The sequence below is a fragment of the Colias eurytheme genome, chromosome 10 (genome assembly GCF_061535395.1).
Source record: "Colias eurytheme isolate Ceu_HAF_F1 chromosome 10, ilColEury1 Martin Lab GWU primary, whole genome shotgun sequence".
Classification (NCBI taxonomy): Eukaryota; Metazoa; Arthropoda; class Insecta; order Lepidoptera; family Pieridae; genus Colias; species Colias eurytheme.
Genome location: NC_142989.1, coordinates 5295256 through 5308474, shown reverse-complemented (window position 1 = coordinate 5308474; position 13219 = coordinate 5295256). Strand labels below are relative to the sequence as shown.

The 13219-nt window shown below is 31.3% G+C and overlaps 1 protein-coding gene across 1 annotated transcript; it reads right to left on the bottom strand.

Moving 5' to 3' along the window:
• Positions 1 to 3661: 3661 nt before the first annotated feature.
• On the bottom strand, positions 3662 to 5253 carry LOC149905175 (uncharacterized). The gene is made up of 2 exons (XM_090106138.1): positions 5200 to 5253; positions 3662 to 5120 (listed from the first exon to the last, which is right to left on the bottom strand). The coding sequence occupies exons 1-2, from the start codon at positions 5209 to 5211 to the stop codon at positions 3759 to 3761; spliced, it is 1374 nt and encodes a 457-aa protein (XP_089962264.1). The 5' UTR covers positions 5212 to 5253; the 3' UTR covers positions 3662 to 3758.
• Between the last annotated feature and the right edge of the window lie 7966 nt (positions 5254 to 13219).

The window sequence follows — 13219 nt, the reverse complement described above, 5'->3', positions numbered from 1 at the left end:
AACAAAGAAACAAACTCTTCAGCTTTATAATATGTGTATAGAGAGGATGGCGTATTTTATAGTATCCACTTACCACTTACATATATTTGTTGCAACTCAGACCAGTATTGAATCCATAAATCACCTGATTGGCCGAGGATGCATTAGGAGATGTCACACATCGGCGATCCATCGAGATTCTAGGACATACCGTTTTCATCACGAGATTTTCCATTACTTGTTTGAAGAGTGATTGGCAAGCGGTAAATAAATTCAAAAACTAAAACGAGTTAAGCACTTTATTTATATTCAAAAACTTTCATCTTAAAATTAATAATATAAAATAATTATTCTGATCATTATTTCTTTAGCGATACGAAGCAGAATGTAGCGTAGCGTGTAAGTCTTATTGTTTGCTTTAATTTTGTTTTGTATTTCAAATTAACATTTGCACAAATGCATATGGATGTTTATTTTTAGAATGCTTATTAAAATTTCAAGCTGAAACACGTATAGTACATTTGCTACAACTTCTGTTTTTGTGGAAACATTGATCATAATATACACGGATAATAAATGCACTCGATCGTGTTTTAAAATTTCAACAGCTAAAGTGTTTATAGAAATCAATTTATATATAAATTTATATTATTATATTATTATTTACTTATATTATTATGTTATTATTTATATTTATTTATATTATTATTGAATGCCATAAAACCAAAAATATAAATTCATCAATTTATATGTTTTTATTGAGTAGCTATATGAAATTATTTCAAAAAATACTTGAATGCCCATGAAATGCCACACTGCTTTCATATTGCAAAATCAAAATACTCAAACATGCCCAAAAACTCAACATAATATGGTCATACAACAATAAAATAATTTCAACAGAACAAACTAAAAAATCAAGTAATAGAATTGCGGCAAACCTTTCTCCAAACGTTTGGAATTTGAAATTTTGAAATCATCATTATAAAAGGATTGATTCGCAATCGAGTACAATTTCGCCGAGTCAATTGCGAGATTAATGTCTCTTTAAATGACTCTGTGGAAATGTGCATCAAAGCAGGTGCGGCTGAAGCTCGGACCTCCAGTTATGGTGTTTCAATTAATTCGCTTTTGACCGACGCACCCGGTCGTTACACTCCGACAAGGCTGTAGAGCAGCCTAGAAGCGGTTTCGATAAACCTGACGTGAATACATTGGGATCATCAGCATATGCGTCGAATTTCAATGGAATTGCACTCTTGGATTGTTTTGAAATCTGTGTTTTAAGCTGTTATAATTAACAAAACGAACTGCTAAGTCTGTAAGCTGCGAAAGAACTTCACCTTTTTAGTTATTAGGTAAAGTAGGATTTTATCATTGGCAGAATATTGTTTTCATCAATATAATTAATGTTATATTAAGTTCATTATATTCTCTTCCAGTATATTTAAACCTAACATCATTGACGTGCGTGTTTCGTCATAATCGGAACCTTTGATCGACGTCTTCCAATTCTCAGACGAAACGCTTTAAGGCAGGTTCGCAAAAGTGGCATTTTTCTTAAAAGACCACTTTTTTGAGTACTGCGAAGTCTTTGCTATATAGATAAACCATTTACATAAAACGCAAAGGCATTTACACCCTTCGCCTTTCGAATAAACACAACGAGAATTGAAATTCACAAATTCACATAAAACTCAAAAACTTTAATATATTGAAAAAAATATATTACAATTTAAGCTGTTTTGGTATATTGTAAGAAAAGTTGTTGTTGACCTATGACTAAAATGGAATTTGTTGGAAGTAACAAATTAAAATTAAACTAAAATAAAGGATGCTAACAGAACTAGTTAGCTTGCAGAAAGTACTATCTAATAATTATTATAATAAGTTACGTGTTCGCCACGCAACATAGGTTCCTTTCGTTATTAAAGACAAGTCTTTCTGGCTTATTTATGGTTTACTGACTAATATTAATTATGTCTGAGATTTCCGTACTAGGAGTTCCTGGTTTGAACTTGCAATCCCTTCCGCTTTGACCAAGAGATAACACTAGGGACGAAAATCGAAAACAAAGAAATCAGTGTCTTATAATTAAAAAAATTACGAGGTAACTGGCAGGTTTATTCGGATAAAAATAATGTACGCATTCCATTGCCTTTTTAATAAATCATGAATATTATCTTGCAGATTCATACTCATATAAAATGAAAAGTATGAACAATTTTTTGCTGAGTTGAAGATCTGCAAATACTTAATGTTTGACCGTTAGACTGCGGCATCCGACTGGTCAAGTTTTTACGAGACCTCGCTGCGGTACCTACCTGCCTAGACTATTCGACGTTGATTCCTTTTCTTAAAGTTTCACAATAAAAATATAAGATTTAGAAGTTTAATTAAAAAGAAAGAAGACGAATTAGAGATTAGATATTTTACTAGTTTCATTGATTCAATACTAGCTAAGTATTAACTACAAGCCAGCCAATTGAACGGGAACCTTCCAGGGAAGCGCGCTCTATATAAGCCACATCTCAGCTTACCATCGGCCTAGATTGAGCACTTCCCTATTTTACAATAACAAATAAATAAAAAGCAACAAAGCTCAATAAATTGTACCCATGTAAAATTAGATATACCTACATATAATTATTCAAAGAAATATCTTCAAGATTTAACGGGCTATAAAATTTACACTAAAACGAAATGTTAAGCAAGTAGAAACTAGAAAGTCTGCGCAGACGCAACAAATATTAAGTCAATAGAGAATACAAACAACTATGTATTTCGAAAGAAATATCGGCATTATTAAGTATAATGAGATGATTGAAAACGAATACGATTATATCTGATATTTTTACAATGCGTCAATATTTTATCGGGGTCGTTCATCCCAACCTCTTCATAATTGTTATTTAGTAATAAATGTCACAATGATTATAATTATATCCTACCCTATCGTAATTCTACGATATTTACTATCTTTTTATGCCAATTTTGCAATTTTTATCTCCCTCTTTAATTATGTATCAACGAGGGTATTACTGTGCTTTTTATTTTAGCAGTTAGCACCACTTTTTAAAATATATTTATATATCTCTGCAGCTTTCCTTTGCTGTGGTTGTCTGGTAGAAATCGCTCGAAGCGATAAGACCGCCCTGTGTACTTGTTCTGTACTTTGCTGTATAATTGTTTTATCCTCTCTTTTTGTGTACAATAAAGAATTTTTATTATTATTATTATTTATTATTATATATTAGATTATTAAGTTAATATTATATTATAAAAAAGAAGAACATAACATAAATAATCATATAAACATAACATAACCATATCTAAATTTAGAAATGTGTCACTATTACATATATCTATCTTTATTATCTATACTTTAATATCTTTAATTCAATGTTGGTACATTTTAACATTACATAACATAACGTTATATTCAATAGTGATTAATAATAATGACAGATTTTACCTAAAAACCTACGTCCTGTTTTAAGGAGTTAAAAATTATAATACTCAAGTACAATAATTTCCTATTTTTAAAACGTTCATACTTATACTCCAATTTTTCATAATTTTTAGCTGATAATATGAAGACTATTTCAAAACTGCTCTATTTAGATGGTGATGTTGGATAAAATTCATATCACTTTATTGGATAGGAAAAGAAAAAAAAAGCTTATAATTTCTAATTATTTATTTGGTCGAGCCTCAATTTTGGCATAATACTTATACCTCTAAAATTAATTAACAGAAGATTATTCTTATCAGTCATATTATTTGTGTTTCCACAATTGGAGATAGGCAGGACTTTGCACATTAATGTAAACATTTTTGCCATGTTGACTCAATTCAAAAGGCACCCTTTGGGCTTCGGCTCTCTCTGGATTTCTTTGAGCATTTCTTTCCGCATATATCTCTGCATTTCTTTCAGCGTTTCTTTCGGCATATATCTCGGCATTTCTTTCAGCATTTCTCTCGGCATTTCTCTCTGCATTTCTCTCCTCGGCATTAGTCTCTGCATTTCTTTCGGCATTTCCCTCTGCATTTCTCTCAGCATTTCTCTCTGCATTTCTCTCTGTATATCTTTCAGCATTTCTCTCGGCATTTCTCTCGATATTTCTCTGTACATTGCTTTCTGTATTTGCCTGAACATTTCTCTCTGGATTCCTCTCTTGTGCGGCCACGCGTGTGTTTAATTCCACTGGTACGGAATAGGGTTGGGGTACCCTCACCTCATATGGATGAAGAATAGGAACTAACACTGGTGTTGGGACGGGTACATTAACATGTTTCACAACAGGCACATGCTTGTGTTGAGTTATGAGTACCTCCTTCTGGATTACAGCTGGCGGTAAATTACCAAGAGCATCCTCTTGTTCAAATGATTCCTGGTTTTCTGTCGCGTTGTTCTGTTCGCGTATCAAATTGCCGCGAACTAAAGCATTTAAAAAGGAATTATAATTAGCGATCTGTTCTTGTTGTTGTTGTGCTTCTGGATTGCCACTCTCAGGCTGATTCCTTTGAACATTAGAGACTGGCTTTCTTTGTTCATAATTATTATTTTCAAAAGTGTTCTGGAAATATGCTTTAATTTGTTCTTGTAAATACTGTTCTTCTGAGTTTTCTTGTTTTACCGGATTCCTATTTTGCTGATTTTGCTCATTGGATTGTATAACTGGTCCTTGATTGTCTTGATTGAACAACAATATTTGTGGTGTTAAACCACCGCGATTCAATGGAAGCCTGTTTGGTGCATTTATGTATCTTTCACCTTGTTGCTCCTGTTCTACGCTTATTAACTGCGATTTATGCACAAGTGGGGCCTTCAAAATATTAAGGTTTTCCCGGTGAGAATTATACCTTGATTGAGAATTTTGTTGTGGTAGTTTCGTTGGTCGTCGACTCATAGATATTTCACCTGAGGAATCTGACCGAAGTTCCATCTTGCCTGCTTGAAGTTCATTTAATTGATCTGGAGTTAAATAAATTATTATATCCTTCTCAGCAAATCTTTTCTGTTGATTTTGTGCTGCTCCTGCCGGTGAATCATTATTATTTGTAAAGGTTTGGGGTCCTCGGTCCAATTGCTTTGCTTGAATAGCAACTGCTGTTAAAATAATAGAGATAAGAGTAACCTGTAAAAAAGAAAACGATATTAAAGCTGATGTTTTAAGAAATAAACTTTTTTTTCTTATTTTTTTTTATTTAACCGACCTGAGTTATCATTTTGGATAGTTAAGAGATGAGGTTTCAACGGAAACGATCGAGCGTCTAATTTTGAGTTTAAAAATCAGCTTTTTATATACATTTATGCGTAGTAGAAAATAGCTAATCTATAATTAAAGCTATTTTTTACGTCATAATTTGCATACGTTTCTTTAAGAAACATATCTTCCTAAGGTTCTAAAAATAAATGTTATAAATTCATAATAATTATGTAACTCAAAAACTGGCTAATATAGTATATATAAATGATTTTGAAGTAGGTTAGTAAGTTAATCGAGTTAAGATTTGCTAGATTAGTACAGTATTTTTTATATTTTTAATTATTATTAGGTCTTTATTGATTTATATTATGTGTACAATGTACATTATTATTTCTTAACTAGATATTAATAAATAAATACCTCTTAAAATTTGACCGGTTAACCAACAACACGCCTATTATGAAAAGATTATGATGGACTTGTACTTTTTTCATATTATGACATTTAAATTTTAATTTATCTCGTGACTTGAATTAATGCTTATATGAGTAAATCATGTATTGTCAATCTTTTATAGGTACTGTACAGAATCTTAAATCTTATTTTAGTAGTGTTTAAGTGCCATTTGTAATAATGTTGACATTATGGAGAAATCTTGTTACTTGAATGAAATGTTGTCTTCATAGCCTCGTTCCACATAACTTTTATTAAATATTATAATTTATGCTTTATAATTTAGAATATTAATTGTCATATCATTTTATACAGGCTATGTCTGCTCAAACATTTTTTTCTGGCTCTCTATTATTGAATATTTTATATTTCTCTTGTTTTGAGAGATAATGAACGATGTGTCACAGGGAATACACTGGGAAGCCAATCTTAGTAAACGCCGGGCCATCAACTCGCAAGTGTGATCCTACCCTTAACATTTCAGGTAAAGCTCTCACAAAAGTGACTTTAAAATATTATAACGAATATCTTCCCATTTTAAACAGGTACTCATTCGTAAATAGGTCCGTTTACTAATAAATTTTAACACGGACACGACTCTACCAGTCTTCGCTTTCTATAGAAAGTTTCTCGGAAGAAATTCATTGACATCCAGGTTCTAATCACAAACGCATAGATAAACCTATCCACTATGTCTAACAAGGATATATTATGTATATTCAAGTGTATATTATTGACATAGTGACACAAAATTTATCGATTAGTTGGACCAAGTGACGAAATTGAAACTGAGAGTCTTTTAGTAAATCAAAGCGGCATGCTAAATAAATTAAAATAAATTTTAGTACTTAATATAAAACTGCCCGAGAACTTGTCTGGTTGTATTAAATGTATTTATATTAATTGCTGTTCTGTCTGTTCGCTACCAACTGAGAAATTCCATCTTTTAGCTCCGTTAGGACCATAACATAGACAAAGATTTGTAAATTTTCAGTTCTCTAGCTAGCTTTATATTTCAGTGGAAATGACTACGCATTATAATATAAACTGTTTTAAAAGCGTTTCATAAATGTTTCTAAATACATACTACGAAACAGATTAGTTTCTGAGGCATGGTTTTTCCCTAGAACAGGTGTGGCTGCATACATTAGACATAAGTTGTAGCGAGGACAAGCAATTAGTATTTTTTTAACCTGTAAAATAGAGTAATTATACTTACATTGTATCATATAAACTGTATATTATATATAATCGTATTTGAATTATTGCATTTCCTGCCTAATATGTATATAAACCAAATCTTGTAAATTTTATACTCGCACAGTTAAACAGCCATACATTTATTAATTTGTTGCAGTTTTTTTTTTTTTTTTTTTTTTTTTTTTTTTTTGTGTGGTGTCTCTCAATGTTAGCCAGAAGGGCTTCTACATTTTAACGCGGACGCGGGGGTGAACTGAAGGTTCACCCTGGTAGCGACATGCACAAGGGCGTCCCCCCTTGACGGGGACCACGAACCTCGGCTTGAGCTGTCGCTTGAGTGGAGGAGGCCAGAAGGGCCCTAATCGGACGGTTGTTGCAGTTGTAACAATATATCCCACTTCAATTTGTTTTTATGACGTTTAACTCCACGGTAAATTACTGGCAGTTTTATCGCAATATACAAGAAAGTGTAATGCATTAATATCAGTGGTATTGTTTACACCTAACTTTATTGTAACCGAGGCATCAGCCGCTTGCAAATACATTCTCGTTATTTTTATTGCAACACTACTTTTGCAATTGTCTTTACTTATAAACTAAACGGTATGACGAATTGACACATATAACATAATATAATAATGCATTATACTATTTTATATTGAATACAAATAAGATCAAACAGTCGTTATTAATACAAAGAGATACCTTTTTACGATGAACTCCATAGGTAATAAAGTTAAGAAACAGATACACAACTTCGTGGTAATAGGGTGGTTTACTTATAATAAATGCCCCTTTATGTCAATCTTTGTCGTTCTATGGAGCTTTTGTAGCGGTAACTCAAGTTTAGGGTATTTCCTATTAAAAAAAGCTTTAATGTTTATGCAAACGCTTTGGTTGCAATAGTACCTAGTAGTAAGTAGTTTGCAAACAAAATTAAACAACCCAATCACAACAGCATGAATAAAAATCAAAAAGTTTAGATTTTCCAATTCCACGCAGCACTTAAGATTAATTGACGCATCTTTGCAGATGTATTAAAAAATATATAATTTAGAGTATTTACACAGTTAATGGCCCATGCCAAAACAACATGATAAGTAGTGCTGGCGTCTTAAATGTTCTTTGTACATACTATATTTTGAAAGGACAATGACCGGTTATTTTTATTTCTTCTAAGCACGTTTGGCCGCTCTGCATTTTGCAAAAAATGTTGCTTAGACGTAAAAGATATTTCTAAATTAATAGCTTTAATTGCGTGAAATAATTGATTCTATTTTTTTTCTCCATATCCACATCAACAATGTTTATTATTGACATACAACAACAACCCATATATTAAATTAGCTTCTTGAATACATTTACATACATATGTATTAAAAATTTAAAAGGAAGGATAAATCATATTATATAGAATCAACAATTTGCCAGTTAATTCTAAACCATAATGTAATAACACTAAACCATAAATGCTTATCAGTAGATTTTACAACTACACGATTTTCTTTTAAATGCTGATAATCTCAGGAACAATTAGAAAAGTCATGACATTCATAATGAAGGAAGCAATAGTAAGGTACTCATTTTCAAAAGAAATTTTTATTTAAAATAACACTGTCGCTATCTATGATTACGATAACACTTCGAAGCACGTCATTTTTGCAGCAGTTCTAGAGAATTGTTACACTTTAATCTATATATCCTTTTACTTTAATTTTCATTTTCAAAGTCCAGATTCAAATTAACATTCAAACTGTCTAACCATAAATAGCAATTATTCTTCATAACAATTTGCTTTGAATTTCATATTCTCAATTACAGTATACTAATTCCAACTCAGTTAATATAATTTTACAATTTAAGATAAGCACTATAATATCAAATTTAGAAATTGTAAAAGTAAATAATATAGGTAATATTAACACCGTGCGGTCAACGACCACCATTTCAGGAAATTCATTATTCATTACTATTGATACGGTAATTTTAATATTTGAATATCGTCTTTAAAAAATCCCATCAATCATTTTGAATATTTTGTAGTTTGCGAACTTGGTCTATTAATTATCTTGATTTGTATTCATTGAACCTATCCGTAAATGAAATTCATGAATTAAATTCGTTAAGGAAAATGTAATTAAGTATGAGTAATTTAAAACCTGATCTGTTTTAATATAATTGAATTGAGTAAAGATCATTCGACCCTAGGTCGACAGTAGCTTGCCTCGAAAGCCACGTCACACAATCTAATTACCAAGTATTGGTAGGAAATCATTGAAAATAACGACTTTTTGCTAAATTTTAATACTTATCTTTAGTCATAGATAAACACAAGGTAAAGAGGAAATAATTAGTTTAAAGCAAATGCGAGCTTTTTGTACGTAATGAAGTTTCATTAGAATTGAATAGACAATAAAATTATTAATTATGTGTCTCTTCGAAATGGATTGTTTTTAACAAGTTTTATAAACAAACCGTTTGTTTTGATAGATTATAAAATTATAATTCTAGTTAAAGATTTTTAAATTTGAAAAACATCTTAATTTTCATTAAATAATGACCTATGTCATTCATCTGTAGGTACTCTGTGATGAGTGATGACGTACATTGGCAGACTCCCTGCTTATTGGGTGGAGCCATTAAAGAGAAGAACAAGAAGAAGAGTGATGACGTAAGTTGTTGCCATAATATTAATTCTTAACACTATATAGGTACCTATGTAAAGAGTAAACGCCACTAAACGTAAACGTCCGCTCAACTCGCCTTTTCTTTAAAAATCTTGAAATTCTGGGTCAGTCGAGATGACTGTTCTGAAATGCATTTTCCTCTCAATAGTACACGTCTCCAAAAACTACAACGACCTTCCAGCTAACCTCAACATAGATCAATTACATCATTCACTCAGTAACAAGCGAACCGTTCAGATCACATGACCGGCTCGCATGTGACAGTTGACCCAACCCCTTTTATCTCGATAAAGGATGTACGCTGGAGTTGCTTATTGCTAAATTACCGTTCACAATGAGAAGCAAACAACAGCTATTAATGGGCCTGTTCTTCCGTCTTTGATCATTGTTCAATATTCAGAGATACGATCGACGATAAAAAATTAATAAGCGATATGATAGATGCAACGCTGTAATATGTTGCGAGCATAATTAATTGCGTCTGTGTGAGCTACATTTCTTTATCATTTTCTTTACTAATGCTAATATAAAAAGGCCCTTATAGTCTATTGGCAACATTTATTAGTGAAATGTTTATTTACTGATTTTTGACACACAGTTTTTTCACAATAAGTTTCTTGGTCTCGCCTTGTGCGTGACTAGAATTTGTCGAGAATTACTTAAGATTATGTGTCAACATCATGGGAATCAGCATGCACCTAGGTGAAGGTACATTATTTTCTTGCAACATACAACATATTTATGTGAATTTCCAACGAGAGATCAATGAAAACGAATAAATAACATTGATTTGTATAAATTTATAAATTATTTGCTTCGGTTACTAACAAATAATCAAGTGAGAATATGAAATTATTTATCATCTGAAAATGTTAAACCAGCTTGATAAAGATGAGATTTATTTTCATTTTGACTATACATATTTCTAACTGGGAATGCCACATAAAACCCAATTGTTAACATTTTTTTCGAGTATTGCTTGAAAACACCCATCATTGACTGTAGAATCATTCTTCATTTTTTGTACTTTGAAAGGATTAGATAAATAACATTTCAATGTATTTTCAAAAAAATATTAAGTACCTACCATAAAAAGGCGTTTAGCTTAGAAGATTTACCAAAAATGTATTTGTATGTTCCGTTAAAAATATCTGAATATAGAGCATCAAGAATAAACTTTCAGCAAAATTCATACTTTAAAAAATACGCCTTTTTATTACCATGTGCAAGAGTGCATGCACCAGATCTTAGCTATTGCTTTATATTTTTCTAAGGCGTACAAAATAAATGTTTGATATATCTTCTATCAAATACAATAAACGTCGGATGTGTATGGATATATAATCAGATGGATTTTTATAAATATCAATTAATATTTAAGTAAGTTACCTATTGCAAACTGCATCTCATTATCTCGTTATGGGCATATGAATGAGTATATAGATATAAAAAATTGTTAATTTCTGGTTAATATCTGGATTTAATTAAATTCTGGTGATTCCACCATCATAAAATCTACATTTTTTTAATATTTTTTTCATTTATTAATATTTATTGTTATTATATTTTTTTCATTGCCATTTAATGAGCAAAGTTGGTGTACAAAATTTGCACCTTTAGGCCATAATATATCTACTGTTATCATATCCAGGCGTGAAGTCGATTTCAGAATTCAAATAGAATTCCGATATTAATTTCATAATATGTCACTTGTTAGTTGTTACCCATGCTCGCTGTGTTGATGATGATCAACTATTCCTATAAAACCATCCGCTTGCTCCGAATTTAGACCGGGGTAAAATAAATAGAAAGGTATCTTTGAAGTAGCTTCGGAAGTCATCCATGTAAACCAGCAACAAAAAATATTATTTCCCATTCTAATACATATCAGAATAGATAACATCGAGGTAAAAGCCTAACCCTACTATATTACTTGACATATTTAGAAATTGCTATCAGTATAAGATCAAAGGTTGCAGTTTCAAGCAAATCATTGAAGATTACCTTCATCTAAGACATTAAAATGATTAATCGTTTGAATCAGACACCGATTCATTATTTACCTTATCAATTATTTTACCTTGCAACAGTCATAACTTGAAATAAGGTTATTATTTATTCATAAAATGAAGAACCGATTACCCTAGTTGGATTCGATATCATATCCTATATACAAAAAAAAAACATAACACAGACGAATAATCCAGTCAATAAGTTTACCAAATTTTGGTAGCAGCTATTCAATAAAAATAATGTGCCCTTTGTAATAAATTTTAAATCATCATCATAACAGAAATTAAGTAGGTACGTAGGGTACGTAGGTAGGTTTCGAAACTCGTAAAGAGTACCTAATTATTTTAACTGAATAGAATCATGTCAACTATGATAACCGCGTATTTGTCTTGAACCGGAGACCTTGAGATTTTGTAAGATAACATACTATTTTACCTGTGATTGCTCAATTGGACATAATTTCATGAATCTAATAAGTACTTAGGTATTCAAGATAGATTCTCTGATTATGTTAAGATTTGTAATGTTGCTTTCGAAGCCACATTTTTGTAATAAATAAATTTCTAAACATGAGCTGTAAATATTAATAAGAGCTTTTAATTTATTGGCATAGTAATAATAAATTTTCCCAAATATTTTATGAAACCTATAGATACCTAAAAAGTACCTAATATACGATTGCTGTTTTAGCTACTAATCCAATCGCACACTAACTACTAAGTTCATGGAAAATTCTTGATAATCTAAACAAACAAATAGATTTGGAAAAAACATAGAGCTTACCTATTATTAATGAGCAAATGTTTTGAAGTCAGTGCGTTTTATCACAGTATTACCATTATTAATGGTAATACTGTGGTTTTATACTGCTTGTATAGGTTAGCACCTACCTATACGTTAGCACGGGAAAGTGAACGGGTGGATCAATTCATCAATTACTAATGTATAATGTACAGCAACCACCGAATTGACTCGGAGCTAGTCCGAGTCAATTCGGAGCACATTTTCAAACTTCAAATTTCTTAATTGGGGCCGCTAGATAGATTTGCAGAAAGCTATACCATTGCAAAATATTATGACATACCTACTACTTGACATTTTTCTTCCGTGGGGATGCACCTATTCAGATGCGAGTGGATCCGTAAAACCAACCAAAACACGCTCTACTTTCCCATTTAAAATACTCTACGTTTTGTCTTTTTTTTGTCATTTTTTTAATTGTGGTGGCATTAGCTACTATTAAGTATTCTGTGATTGTGGTAAGTAACAAGTTTGTCCATCTATGGTTATCAAGATTTTTTTTGTTTATGATGAAATCCTCTTTTCCCGCCTTTGCCCGCGTTGACTCGGAGCCTAAAATATAGCTGCAACTACCAAATAGGTTCGTTCTAATATTATCTATGCTACAAGTTAAAGTGCACAAAGGTAAAAGAGACCTCTAAATCAATTCAATAGATTGATTAACCTTTTAATGTAATACCTATATGCCTAACAAATTTATTGATAAGGCAACCATTGTCCGTTACTCTATGTACCTAACTATAGCCTATAGGTACCTATATCATCTAATAGCAGCTGAAATATAGAATTCTATAGAAATTACCTGCAAACAACAATAACCATAAATCGAGTAAATATCATTAACGGCTTGTGCTAATTACACATTTTTACCTC